Here is a 14,576-nt window from a genome sequence, read left to right as displayed (position 1 = left end):
TCAATTCATGTAAGTTCTTTAAATATAGGCTGGTTGATGTAGGCTACCAGAAGATCATGTTTTGCCATACAAAAAAACAGGTGGTCTTATTACATTTATAAATATGAAACCGCATGAACTGAATAGGTATTTGAAACCTAATAATGTCTATTACTCAAGGGTAGTTTTCTGGTGAATGGAGGGGGAGGGTGTATTTTAATTTGGTGGCAATCCCTTGGAGCTCAGGGATGTTTTTGTGCTAACAAAGGTATATACTAAATATCCAACAGTGGAGGTCGGGGTGGTGAGGGCAGCAGAGCGAATGAGGAAAAACAGTGATTAAAACTAACTACGGGGTTCGCTACAAAATGTTTAATAGCGCAACCTTGGGTTAGAATTATAAAACGGTGTAGCACTGCAGGATTAATTAAACCTGCTTGTGTATCACAAAGGTCAACATGTTTCAGCCAATGACCCAACTGGTGTCGCAGCTTCTTCAGGACCTATGGGTGCTGCTGCTCAAATGTGCTCAAAATAATACAACAAATCAACATAATGATATATACAAACGATATATACAAAGCCATCCATTGATCCCATGGAGCATCTGAGGATAAAGGATTCGCTGGTGGTACCTGTGGAAGACACATATGAAAGGAATACTTAGTCTTTGAAACAGTCCAGTAGGGTGGTTAGTATACAAGCAAGGCGATCAATTCTATACGTGGATATTTACAGCCTGTCTCAATTGTAGGCAGATCATCAAGTGAGTTGTTCGGGTTAAACATGCTACAAATGAAAATATTCAATAAGCCACAATAGTGGGAATGCCTACCCACTAGGGTCGGGTGTCACAAAGAAGGAATTAAACTTATGATCTATCCGACTATGAATGTTAATGTTTCTTTAATTTAATGCAATGCTTTGTTAGATAACTTGGGGCTTTCTCTTGAAAATAGCAACTTTCTCTGGTGTCTGATTTCTCTCCTTTTCCTCTCAGCCACTCTTTACAAATTTGTCATTATAGAGGTCCATATGATTCGCCGTCATTTTGTTCTCTTTCATATTAAACAAGATGCCTGGTTGCCACTGTATCAGCCTGTATACCACATCCTCCTTGCCGACAGGCATTTTGCCACCTGCACTACACCGTGCAAGTGGCAGATGCATGAGACAGAGTGCCAGTCAGGCAGGTGGGAGTGGGTTTACGGGTGGATTCTTCCCCCCCACACCCCCCAAAAAAAGACACTAAATAAATAACATGGGAGATCACCGTCTGGGCAAACACACATGCCTAGAGAGCGTCTGTGTTTGCACCCGATAAAATATCCACAAATCATTTGTGTTTCTTAGTTCCATTAAGATACAAGCTTGGATACTTGATATACAGAGACTGAAAAGTCAGTGGCAAAAGTCATACGCAATTATCATTTCAACAGGGCTCATGTGCATATAACTTTTCAGACTTGTGGGCCTCTAAAAGGAGGAAATCTAGGAGATAAAGTCATTAACGTTTTTTTTCCATGGTTAAAGCCTTAAAGTTTATTTGTTGTGTAGTGGCCAAAATGAGGAGTTTAAAACTTCTAATTACTGTTGGTTTGCACTTTGTTTTTCTGTAAACTCCATCCTTGCCGTCATCGGCTCTCCTTTCTATCTGGCCAGCTTAATAACATGCTCTGTTCGAGTGATGTGCTTTGGGTTCAAGCGGTTTTCTTTCACTCTTTTGGAACATATCTCTGCTCATTCTTCATCCTCCTTAATCCCTCTACCTGCCATTTAAAACTTGGTATTATTTGCCAAGCTGTTTAGAGCCCAGACGCATGGATCAAACACTTAAGAGCAAAACGACGTTCTTGCTAAATCTCCTGATTAACCCTCAATTGCTTTCAGCTTTAAAGTTCTGTTGCACTTACATTGAATTACAAAAGAAGATTTCGCATTTAGCACGAGGTGAGAAAAAATGTCATAGCATTTACTTTCAATTACTTTTTTGAGCAAGGCTCTTCAATGACGTGTTTGAAGGGCACACACTCCAGAGTACAGATCTATTTTATTGAAATGTACCCTGTGGGTGGTTTTGTACATCTCTTGACTTGTCTTGACTTGTTATAGTGTCTCAAACCCTAACACTCATTTGAAGGATGCCTGGTTTTCCATTTATCAATCTCCATATTTCTCACATTTGTTTAAGTGTTGAGGACGTTTAGTTACGCAGGTAGTGCAGAAACTGGGTTGAGTCTTGCTGGTACCATGTTTATACTACTTTGTCTTGGCGTTAAATTATATCTGCTCCTTTCCTATATTCTAAGGAGACTGCCAGTGATTAAACAATTTAAGTAGAGGAGCTGTTGGAAATAACATTGTGGTTGCTGAAGTCTAATCTTCATTACTTGAGGTGGGTAGTGGTATCTACTTTACATTTGCGCTGTTCCTTCTTGCATGTCTGTCTGCCTTTTCACAGCTATTTTTAGGTTTCGGCCTAGCCATACACTGCGCAGCAGTGTTTGCGCACCCGAAATGTAAAGATTTGCAGTATGGGGGCTTAAACCCGCCCCTCTTCTCCATTGGCTGGCTTCCTAAACGGAGGCCAGCCATTGGAGCAGATGGGCGTCACTCCATTTCAGCCCCGTCCTTTTCAGATTGGGGGGCGTGTTTTTTTGTTTATTTGGCTGTCACTCAACTAAACAAGCCCCCGATTCCGAAAAGGACGGGCTGAAATGGTGGGTGTTTCGTGTTATAACTTTAAAGGCCTGCATCATCTCAGTCTAAACACCTCCCGAGGGGCCAGCGCTTCGAGGTGTTAGATTTCCTGCTGTTCATGCCCCATCTTCATCTAAAACACTGCACGGATAAGCTAGGAGCCACACTGCTCCGTCATGAAATGCCATCTACTAAATCCTTTTTGGGAGTTTATTTTTGTGATTTCACACATTCCCCTTCAAAGCAACTATTCATGTTTGCTTTCCGTTTTATGCCGCCCATCAGGAGCTCTTGGCACAGACGAGACTCCCCGTGCGGCTGCCCATTTGAACGCCGACCTGTGGCCACAGAGCTGAGTGGGCTGAGCCAGCTACAGTGAGCCATTGAGGTCCTAGGATATGGAACTAGTAGCCTGGTGGGTGTTTAGCCGACTCTGTTGGTGTCGGAACCCCCATTTGTGCTACAGCCACCTATTGGGGGCTCTGAACAGGGTCGCGACCCCGTGCCGTTGCCCTGAGACCGATGCCGCTGCTGGGTTGCAGGCTGCTGGCCATCGTTTTGTGTAGGGTACGTGGCTGCCTTGCTTGGCTGGACCCCGCGCAATACATCGCTGGACCCATCTGAGTGCAGGAGTCCCGCTTCTGCATGGCCTCGTAGGCCCGGAGATTTGGGGAGCCGAGGCCGCCGTCTTGGAATAGATGGTGAGGCAGCGTGAACCTTCGGGTGGAAAGGCAGCGGAGATCGAGCTGGCTTGAAGTCATTCTTGAGCGGAACCGGGAGTGGTTGCGTCGTGCCTGGTGGAACCCCGGAGAGCAGTCTGGACCGCACATCGAAGCAAGGTAACGGGAGGGGGGCACAGGAGATTGGAGAAGTTTTATCGGTGCACAGGGAAGCGCCGAATTCCAGTAGCGAAAATAGCAGAGGCTGTGTGCAGGTAGGAGCCCCTCCCCAATCCTGGCCGTCGCGATCCTGGAGTTGCCCTTGCTTAGAGGGTCCGATCGGTCTGGCGGCTCGCTTCATCCCATAGCTCTGCTGGTGATCAGCCCTGTGCTCTGTGGGGATGCATTAATGAGCTGCGGATTTTGGCTCCTGAGCATCGGACTTCCTGGTTCGGAGGGGACTACAATAGGGCGTAGAAAGGAGCCCATCCATCACACCGCCCCCTTCAATGAGGCCGTGATACCGGAGTCCGAGATCAGATCCACCCTGCGGATGTCGATGTAAGTGCCGGCCCCCGCATCACGATCTTCGGCCCGCAACTCCTGTGCTGACTCTTGAGGTGTTCCGGGAATGAAAGCCATACTCGTAGAGAGACAGGAGCACCGTAGGCGCCGTGATGCTTCTTGCTTTTCTTTAGGCCAGCGATTCTGCCTCATCACTGGTGTCGGATGACGGTGGGACTGCTGGGGACCCTTGGTAGAGGTGTCGAGTGCAGTGTGGGCTTGGGTGTAATCAACAGCCTTCGTACTATGCACGATCATCTACGCCTCTGGATAGGTGCTCGACGGTCCCAGGGGCTATTGGTTTCAAAGAACTCTCGCTGTAGCGGAGGAGAAACTGTCCTATGTTCGCTGCAATCCTGTTGAGTCTCGATGGATAGTGCTATCATTGCACCCCAGAAAGGACTGAGAAATAGTTAATTATGTGGGGGCATATCAGCTGTTGTACCCTTGGCTTTCAGGTTGTCAGACTGCATCAACCTGAAAATAAACTATCCTTCACAGTCTTATCACCCTGGGATTTACCAAGAGTCTTGCAGGGCTTGCAAAAATATCTGTTTGAGCCTTTGGAATCAGCCATTTTGCAGTGGTTAACAGCAAAGGTACTCTTTTCTGTTCAATATAACCTGCGCAGGTAGGTTAGGGGATCTAGTTTCTTTAGTAAGAACATTTCCTTACCAGTGGGTTTTCCTGTTAGTGTTTGTGAGATCAAACTCAAAGTTCAAACCGAAGGCTTAGTCACACTTCATTTAATTTCAAGAAGTAATCTTATCAGTTTTTACTAAAATACAGATACTGATGTTCCATTGATTTGGATTTTATAAGAGCTCTTGGGGTTTATTTAGATAGAATAAAGGCTCACCAGTGCGTTGCGAGGAGGCTCTGTACCTCCTGGTGTGTTGCTCGGATGCCCGCACTGGTCTCACAAGTGCGTTGCCTCTACCATTTTTCTTGTTCTTGCCTTCTGCCCCCTGATTGTGCCGTTTTACTTGTCTCTGTCCCCCTGATTGTGCCTTTTTTTCTTGCCTTCTGCCCCCTTGATTGTGCTGTTTTACTTGCCTCTGCCCCCTTGATTGTGCTGTTTTACTTGCCTCTGCCTCCCTAATTGTGCTGTTTTTCTTGCCTCTGCCCCCCTGATTGTGCGGTTTTTCTTGCCTCTGCCCCCCTGATTTTGCGTTTTTTCTTGCCTCTGCCCCCCTGATTGTGCCGTTTTTCTTGCCTCTGCCCCCCTGATTGTGCTGTTTTTCATGCCCTATGTGTGTGGCTCTGTGTGTGTTGGGCTCTGTGTGTGTGTGTTGGGCTCTGTGTGTGTGTGTTGGGCTCTGTGTGTGTGTGTTGGGCTCTGTGTGTGTGTTGGGCTCTGTCTGTGTGTGTAGCTTTTTTTGGAGGAGGCTCTACGTGTGGGTGGCTCTGTGTGTGTGGGTGGCTTTGTGTGTGTGGCTCTATGTAGGTGCAAATGCAATAGGTCTCGCATTTGCGAGCCATTAGGCTATTGGCATTGTAAATGACAATGCCATTTATTTATGTTTTAGTAACAAAAACATAAATAAAAATGTCATGAGCAATGGCAATAGCTCTAACTTTAACAATGCCGAAACCATTGCATTGGAAATGCTTGTTCTAATGGTACTGTGAGTTGCTCTCCTTTACTGGAACCGTCGTCCGTATCCCTTCAACCCCAACCTGGTTATTGTTATGTCTGGAAATACTTTCAAGCAGTAATACGAAAATTGTCTGTTGCTAAAATACATTGAAAGAAATAGGGCATTGCAAGCTAAAAAACTAATTTAAGAACACACCATTTCTTTGACCTTTTAGAGACTAACCACCAAGGCGGGGGTACAGTTTTATTAAAATATAAACTGGTGGAATACAGGTGTGAGTCAAAGCATAAGTTGACTGTTATTATTTCTCACCTTCTACAAATACTTCTCAGGACTTCCAAAAGCCGTAATGGTTTACAAGATAAATTAGATTATAGATGGTGCGGTCTCTTTGAGCAGGAAGGCTCAAATGTCACTTGTGAAAGTTGCAAATTCTGATATTCTGATGATCGTTTATGTAAATCTCAATTATTGATGAAATTGGTGTACTATTCATCTTTTTCTCCTGATTTTATTCTCTATTCTGTCTCTGCTGTTAGTCTTTCTTCCTCACCTGCATCATGGGTTCTTCTGGAAGTAGCGAGGTAAGGGGGGGCACTGTAAAATTCTACAGCGCATGTACCTTAAACTAGTGAGTTCTGCATGTTATTATTGGGAACATTCATGTACACCACAGTTTTCCTTTAGTATGACTTTGCAGCATAGCTCGGTTGCAGCTGCATCTGTCCTCCCAATTAAATTTGCCATTTAAACTGGAATAAAAAGGCTCTATTTGCACATAGCGTGGATTTGCAGTAATGCATTAGAATCATAGCCTATTTGTTTAGAAAACAACCACAAGCCCTGTGCATCCACTACTCCATACTTTTGCTATGTTAGTACTTTCTATAATTTAGGGCTGGAAATCTGCGTTTAAGTTTGCAGTTAATTTATTTTTATTGATCTAAAAGCCATTACATGTTATATCTTGTTACCTTTGTTCATATGAGTGCACACCCGCTGTTCAATTAGCTATTTTTTCAGTTGCATATTGACGCACAGTACTGTCATGGTATTCACTTTGCCTGTAATATATATGAGTGTACAAAGTGGCACGTAAGCCTGTTTCCATAAGTTGTATTCTATAACAAAAATTGTGGTGTTTTGGCATTTGAAAGTTTCTGTAATTGGGTCACTGGAAGCAAAACACGCTCTGCATTCATGGTTGTGTCCAGTATGACTTTCAGATTTGCATTTGTTTCATATTGCCTGATTAGCTGGGATTCCTCTCCCTTAGTCCCCATGAGTTATATCTTTTTAAGCTGAATACTAACTTTTTTTAAAACTCCAAACCATGTGTTTGAGGCATGTGTGCTGTACATCACATGCTTTGCATAGCCTGTCATCTAGTGTTGGGTCCAGAAAATTGCAATTTGTTTTTGTTAGAAGTCATTTCCAGTCACGAGGTAGATGACTCCTCCTTTCGGTAAAAGTGAGCATGGGCATGGACTCCAGTGTTAGATGTTTTTTTCCACCATCCGGTGGGATCTGAATTTCTGCTTTCCTGTTTGGCACCGATTCTCGGGTTCACATCGACGTGCAATACGCTACCGTCGACGGTATTGTGTTCGAGGCATGTGGGCTGCAGAATTCATAGATCGCCGTCTAGTGTTGGCTCCGGATGATTGCACATTGTTGTCCTGGAAGAGTCTTCGAAGTATCACGAGATAGGTGGCTCCTCCCTTGGACTACAGTGCTCATGGGCATAGTCTCCATGCTCAGATTGTTTTTTTCCGCCATTGGGTTTGGATGCACTTTCCAGCACTCCAAGATCGGAATCAACAAACAACTTTCAAAAGGCCTTTGCGTTTCGTCGGTATTGTTCGATATCTGTACCGATAAACTTCTTCGACATTAATTTGCACTCCGGTCGTCGAATCGGGCCATCAGGCCTTCTTGACGCCACGTGGACCGACGGTCGATGGAACGAAGCCCATTCAAAAACCGCCCGCAGTGCAACTCAAAGTTCCCGCACACCGATAAACATCCAGTGTGCAACAAATGCCTGTCTCCAGATCACAATGAAGACAATTGCCTAGCTTGTGCTCAGTTCTGGTCCAAAAAGACAATCCGAAATCGACGGAGAGCAAGGCAAGAAATGCAGAAGTCGGCACCAGAGCCCGGTAATATCTTCGATGACGAAGAAGACCTGATTGACGCCGAAGACTCGGAACAAGAGGGAGATCAATTCGACTCTTACAATTATATCGACGACCAAGAAGAAATCGTCTATGTCGAAGAGTACCAACAAGATATCGTAGCCGTCGAAGACGACTCCGTGGACGACGAGGGGCGAACCGTGAGTACACCGCCCCATATAGACACTACACCTATATCAGAGACTCAGGTCGAGGCATCGCCATCAGGCCTTAGCCAAGATCAAAATAGTAGTTCGACAGCCCAGCAACGCCCGGCTAAGAACATACAAAAAGAGCCTTCTGAGACACGTAATCCAAAGTCGGTTACATTAAAAACAAGACTCATCGACATGACAGTCTTCGGACCGAACGTCGTCAAACTGAAGGTGATAAAACCAAAGGGCGCCGACCCGAAAGTCACAGTTCCATTCACACCTTCGAAGCCAAAGGCCGTCTATTTAACCTCGAAGCCAAAGGCCCTCGATTCGACCTCGAAGACAAAGTCCGGCGAACCGAACAAATCGGGTTTGACTGTTCAAAAAGGAAAGAAGCCAGTCGACGAAAGCAAAAGGGCTACGCCCATGGCGCTCGTCTAAGCAAAATCGAAACCGAAGGTAGATAACACCAAATCGGTCGAGCCAAAGCCCATCGAACAAAACAAGGGCATCGACCCAAAGACGCAGGCTCCAAAAACTCCTCAACAGGTTATCGAACGACTAAACCGATCGGTCCAAAACCACTCGTGAAACCTATAAAACACCTCGGACCGACAAAACCTGTCGGAAACCCTCCAAAGCCAATACAAGCACTTTAAGCAGTCGAACCAAGCATCGATCCAAAGAAAATAAAACCAAGCACTACGGTGCCAGGGCAAAAGACTGTGCAAGAGGAGATCATCCATCCATACCCTTCCACAGAGGATCAGTCAAAACTATATATTGACCCTAATACTGGCAAAGTGACTGTGTATAAAAGGAAAATAAGACCAGTGCCTGGTGAAGACTTTTCACAAATTCCACTGAAAAAGAAAAGAGACTTTGCTACCTCTTCTATTCTTTTGCAACCTATCTCTCCTGATATGCCTGCTACTCCATACACACCATACTCACCTGCCCACTCTGATTACAACCAAGATCAAGATCAGGATGCAGATGCGGGTTTTGGAGATATACAAAACCCATATGAGGACCCCAACGCAGATACATGGGGGGGTGGAGGTGAGCCAGACAATGAAGGGACTCTATCTATTACAGACCCTACTGTATACCCTGCTAAGCCATCACCCACAGAAGACACAGTGGCTTTTAATTCACTAATAGACAGAGCTGCAAGCTACCATAATGTAGACATGCATTCTGATGCCTAAGTCTCCCAATAAAAATTATACCTCACTTGAGTGGGTAGTCCTAGTGCCTGCGTCAGGGAACGGTACCTCACTTGTGTGGGTTGGTCAAGTACCCGAGACAGTCAAGGGCCTAAACGTACCCGCGACAGGCAAGGGCCCTAAACGTATTGAGGAGACATCAAACTTAACTATCACAAAACAACCTGGTTTTGCAAGGGGACTCACCTGGGCTTTTGGCCATGGGCTCGGCGGCCGCCTTGGGAAATTCCCAAACCCACACTTTTTTGAAAACGACACCCGGGGGAGTCCAGTGAGGTATGGCTTTCGTGGATCCCCCAACGTTTTCCTACCCAGAATCCCCTGCAAACATCAAAGTGTGCGGAAAAAAACTAATTTTCCAAATATTTTTGTGTGGAATCACCGTTCGGGCACAAATGTCCTACCCCACAGCGTTCCTCTCAGTCTCCCGAGTAAAATGATAACTCACTTGTCCAAATCAGAATTGGCTAAAAACGTATGTTTTAAAAAGTAGCGCTTAGAATTCTTGGTGCTATACCCTTAATCCCTCCTACAAAAATGTATAGGTTTGCTAGGTTTCCTTGGGTGCCAGCTGCGCTAGGACTCAAGATCCCATGGTAGGCACATACTGAAAAAAAGTCTGTGCCTAGTGGGCTTTCTGCCACCCTGGGGAGGGGGGAAATCTGGGGCTTTTTTTTGGGGTGGCTGGGAACATTGGGATGCCCATTCTGGGCAGCCCCCACCCCTACCTATAAAAAAAGCCAGTATAATCGCTAGCGCCTAGTGGGCTCTTATCCACACCCCCCCCCCCCCCCCCTCCACCCCCCGCAAACACCAAGCAGTGACTTCCTTCCGCTACTCCCCTATCATTGCAGTTCTGTCTGGGACGTCTCTCCCAATTTCTACCTGCTTGGAATATAATCGCCTGTCAGTTCTACAAACTATCCAAAAAGCTTACAGACACTCCCCCAAACATTCTTTCAAGATCATACGCAATGTCACAATAACATCTCTACCTTCTCAAGCAAGAAGTTCTCTCTCTGTTAGAAAAGGGAGCTATAGAACCATTCCCATTACAATATCAAGGAGCCAGTATAATTCCCAAAAAACGGCTCTCAGGCCTATACTAGATCTCAGAGAACTAAATCTATACTTTCAGTTGGACCACTTTCATATGGTGACGCTCCAACAAGTGCTCCCCCTTCTTCAGCAAGGCGACATGATCAAAACGGGGATATCTCACAGCGGGCGGGGCTAGGCAGAACATTGACCACGAGACTAGTTCTTAATAAATGACCAGCGCCTTCGCCACATGGCAAATAGGTAACAATAAACGGAGAATACAACTGGTTGGGAAGTATCACATTTTAAGATACTGAGTGCCTGGTGATACTGCTTAAGCCCCAAATTTCTACATAATTGAATAAGCCATCGCTGCCTGAGATTCTTATAAGATCGGCAGAAAAAGAGGACATGAGGCACAGACTCCTCCTTTGCACCACACGCTGGACATTCTAGGGATTTGTTATCAGACCATTTATGCGAGAAAACCCTAAGGGGTGGTGTGCCATGCCTGAATTGAACGTAGAGTTTCCTTGCTTGGCTAGGGACAATCTCATCCAAAAAAGGCTCAAGTTTATACTCATCTTTGTGACTCAAAGTCTAAGGTTAGGGATCCCAGCGTAGAGTTAGTGACAACATCCTCCAGTTGTTGGTTACGATGGAGTTTCACCAAGTCTGTACGGGACACCTTCATACAAGCTACCTCAGGCTTACTCCAGAGGTCCGGGAAGCCCAACCTCTTGCTCTCTTTTCTTATATGAGCAAACCTTGGATTTTGTCTGTTCCATGGAGTCTCATAAGTTCTTGGACTTGCTCTCTGAAGTACCTCAATTCTGGGGTTTCCCATAGTCTACGCCAGTATGCTAAAGGGCGAAGACCAATTACCTAGTCTATGGGTCTAATATCTAGGTCCATTCTTAGAGGTATAAGGGGAGTGCTAGCTGAAAGGGACAGCAGAGATCTCAAAAATCAGTTTTCCGCCTTGAGCATATCTTCAGTTGGGCAGTGACCCCACAGTTCTGCCCCGTACAAAATGGCTCCCCGGGCTTGGGCTTTATAAATTTCCAGGACAGAAGCAACCGGTTTGGCTGTCGATTCCCAGTGCAATTTTAGAACACCCCCCGTCAACTGCACCAGCCCGAGTTTGGCCTTGGCTATCTGTGGGCCCCACTCCATAGTGTCGTTGTGGGTGATGCCCAAATACTCGAATACAGTGACCCTATCCAGAGGAGTGCCATTTACAGAGGGACTGGGGCGAGTGATCTTTGGTGGATTACAGATCATGTACTTTGATTTTTGAGATGTTAATCTCCAACCCCCTTTTCCGACAAACTGGTACTACCTGCTCACCACGTATCTTGGGTGCATCAATATCTTTGACCCCTTTGAGATGGACAATTAAGGCATTAACAAAGAGACAAAAAAGGGTGGGCGCCAGGATGCATCCCTGCCTCACTCCTCTGTAAAAGTTGGTCAACTGTAGATATTTTGTCCCTAAATCCGGCTTGATAGGGGCTCAGTATCTCCGATTCCTCCATCCAAGTCTGGAGGCGGTCGATAATAATCTGTGCAAACAGTTTTTTACTCATGTCGATCAAACTGATCGGGCGGTAGTTTGCAGGGAATAGTGGACAGCCCTTTTTGAATACTGGGACAATTTCCGCCCCCAGCCAAGTATCCGGTATGGCGGAGCCCTGAAGTATGGCATTAAGCACCAGACAGAAACGCGGTCCAAATCTCGGGTTGGTCCTTAATAAAGTCCCCAGAGATTTTATCAATGCCAGGGGCTTTTCCTGGCGGGAGTCTTCTTATCGCACCCTCCACCTCGAACAGTGTAATCTTTGTCTAGAGCTGGTTTAAAAGTAATCGGTGCGGGGCATCTTCTAATCTGCGTTGAAGGTCATTGACGGTATTCTGGGGGGTTCCCTGGCTCATACAAGAGCCTGCTATCATAGAATACAGCGCCCCAAAGTGCTCCATCCATCTCTCGGGTGCAATACTCTGCTCATCTGCAGCATATCCATAACTGCTGTCCGTTCTCACGATTGCCCAAAACTCCTGCATATTCCTATTACCCAGGGCACTTTTTATATTATCCCATCTATCGTTTTCCCATTGCTGCCTGGCCTCTGCAGTAACCTGCTTGTATTCCTGCCTCCTTAATTTGACTAAACTCCTGGATATTTGCTTTAATTCACCCAATTAAAAGAGACTTCACCATTTTACAGTTATCGTTAAACCATGACTGAGTCTTCTGGTTTATCCTTCGTCTAGTCACTACCGGGTTGAGTAGGTCAGCCAATGCTGCCACCAACCTCAGATGTAGTTTAGCAATTTTATTTGCCACCTCTTCTTGTCCAAGCTCAATACAGCCACTAATCTCCATAAAGGTCATACAAACAGCTGAATATAAGGCACTCATTTTATCTAAAGATTGTTTTACCGCAGGCCATTTAAGCCTTCTCCTATTATTTGAGAGATTCAATTCACTATTCTGGCTTGGTTTACTCCCACCAGAGATACCAGTGTCAGTTAGTCTCAAATTTAGAACCAAAGCGTTATGGTCACTATCATGTTGGGATAAAATCTCAAAATCGGTGACCATAGGCCATGACCTTGTCTCGACCAGGATGTAATCTATCCGGGATATTTGGCCAATACGATTAAACGTGGCCTTTCCTTCATGATCAGACTGGGTACGGCCATTGCAGGCTCTCATAGAATGGGCCATAGTTATCGAATTCAATTGGACAGCCAGTGGTGACCAAGCCTTAATTGGAGTAATTTGGAGCTCGGGTATAGACCATTGCTCATCTTCCTCTATTAATAGAGTTTCCAATGGCAGGTAAGGGCTCGTATTGACAGTTCAAATCACCAGCAATAATCAGTTGGCTATTACCAGAAACGGTGGGAATAAAAGTATCCAGCAGGGCTAGTGTTACAGATTTGTTCCCTATACTAACAGGACTAGAATACACATTATTAAAAGTCACCCTGAGATTGGATGGAAACTTAAGTGTGACACATTGAAGATCTATAGATGGAGTGGGTAATTGTGTCGCTGTGCAGCCAGATGGTTAAATGAAGCAAAACCCAGTCTTACTGTCTCCTCCCTAGCCCATGTCTCCTGAAGTAGGCATATATCATGATGATCTATAAAAGTCCCCCAATCCGGGCAAGCAATTTTGATAGTTAGGCCTGCCACATTCCAGGACAGTATTTTTATTTTATCCATCTGCAAAATCCCCCTTCACCCCCCCCCCCCCCCCCCCCCCCCAAACCGAGAATCCAAAGGGACAGGGGCTAAGGCAGCATAGGTAAACATGTGGGAATCACCAGATTCGTGTGGCCTCTTACAAAGGGAGGTATCCTGTTTTTGTAGCTCCATACCCTCCCCCATATGAGCTATAGCCTGTCTCCGGGCCTGGGTTGGATCGAACAAAGGCTCCGACGCCCACATTCCAGATTTATAATTATTAAAAACTTCCGGGCCTCTCAGTCCTTCTACGTCCTCTAAAGGGGCAAACTTATTTGACACCGGAATATTGAATAAGACAGGACGTTTGGGTGCATCATATAGGAATCCACACTCCAGCTACCACAGTCCCGGGGGGGGGATAAGCTTCACCAACAATTAGGGAAGAGAGGTCAAAAGAGTCCAAAGAAAGGGCTCTGATGGCAGTTTGTTGGCCCAAAGGGCGGGAGGGATAGATTATCAATCTAAGAATGGCTTCAGGATACTTAAAATTGATAATCACACAGTACCCCGTGATTGTTATTTTTGTGGGACCCACCCAAGCCACCCTATGCACCATCAAGAACGCTCGGCTGGTGGCAGCAGCCTGGCCCTCGTGAACCCTGCTGACCATTCTCTGCAGCGCAGTCACTCCTCAGAAGCGGTTGCTCGCTCTAGCGCATTTTAGGTGCTAGCGCGAAGGAATATTGCTATTGTCATTTTAAATCATTTTAAATCATTTTTAAATCATTCAAGCATTGTGTGGTTACCAATTACCTCAATTGTTGTTCTTTCTGTTGTCCGCCCCGTTCCATCGCGGCTGGTGCCGTTTGTGTGGAGAGTGAGACGTGCCGCCATCTTTGGTGTACCCGGACCACACTTAGCGGTCTAGCTATCACGGGAGGCAGGCCATAAAACACTTCCTGTACCAGGGCCTTTCGAGAACGCTCGGCTGGTGGCAGCAGCCTGGCCCTCGTGAACCCTGCTGACCATTCTCTGCAGCGCAGTCACTCCTCAGAAGCGGTTGCTCGCTCTAGCGCATTTTAGGTGCTAGCGCGAAGGAATATTGCTATTGTCATTTTAAATCATTTTAAATCATTTTTAAATCATTCAAGCATTGTGTGGTTACCAATTACCTCAATTGTTGTTCTTTCTGTTGTCCGCCCCGTTCCATCGCGGCTGGTGCCGTTTGTGTGGAGGGTGAGACGTGCCGCCATCTTTGGTGTAGCCGGACCA

At 45.9% G+C, this 14,576-nt stretch overlaps 1 protein-coding gene across 2 annotated transcripts in view; it reads left to right on the top strand.

Moving 5' to 3' along the window:
- CSTF3 (cleavage stimulation factor subunit 3) overlaps positions 1–14,576 on the top strand; it is a 640,930-nt gene that overhangs the window by 158,220 nt on the left and 468,134 nt on the right. Inside the window, exon 4 of one of the 2 annotated variants that reach the window (XM_086955866.1) lies at positions 6,043–6,087. The exons of the other annotated variant lie outside the window; for it this stretch is intronic. Coding sequence (XP_086811992.1) covers positions 6,043–6,087 — 45 coding nt within the window. The remainder of the gene's footprint in view (positions 1–6,042; positions 6,088–14,576) is intronic. 2 annotated transcript variants of the gene reach the window in all.

This window comes from Lissotriton vulgaris, chromosome 2_1 (assembly GCF_964263255.1).
Source record: "Lissotriton vulgaris chromosome 2_1, aLisVul1.2, whole genome shotgun sequence".
Classification (NCBI taxonomy): domain Eukaryota; kingdom Metazoa; phylum Chordata; class Amphibia; order Caudata; family Salamandridae; genus Lissotriton; species Lissotriton vulgaris.
Note: the sequence above shows the minus strand (reverse complement) of the source record. Positions and strands in the feature narration are given on the sequence as shown.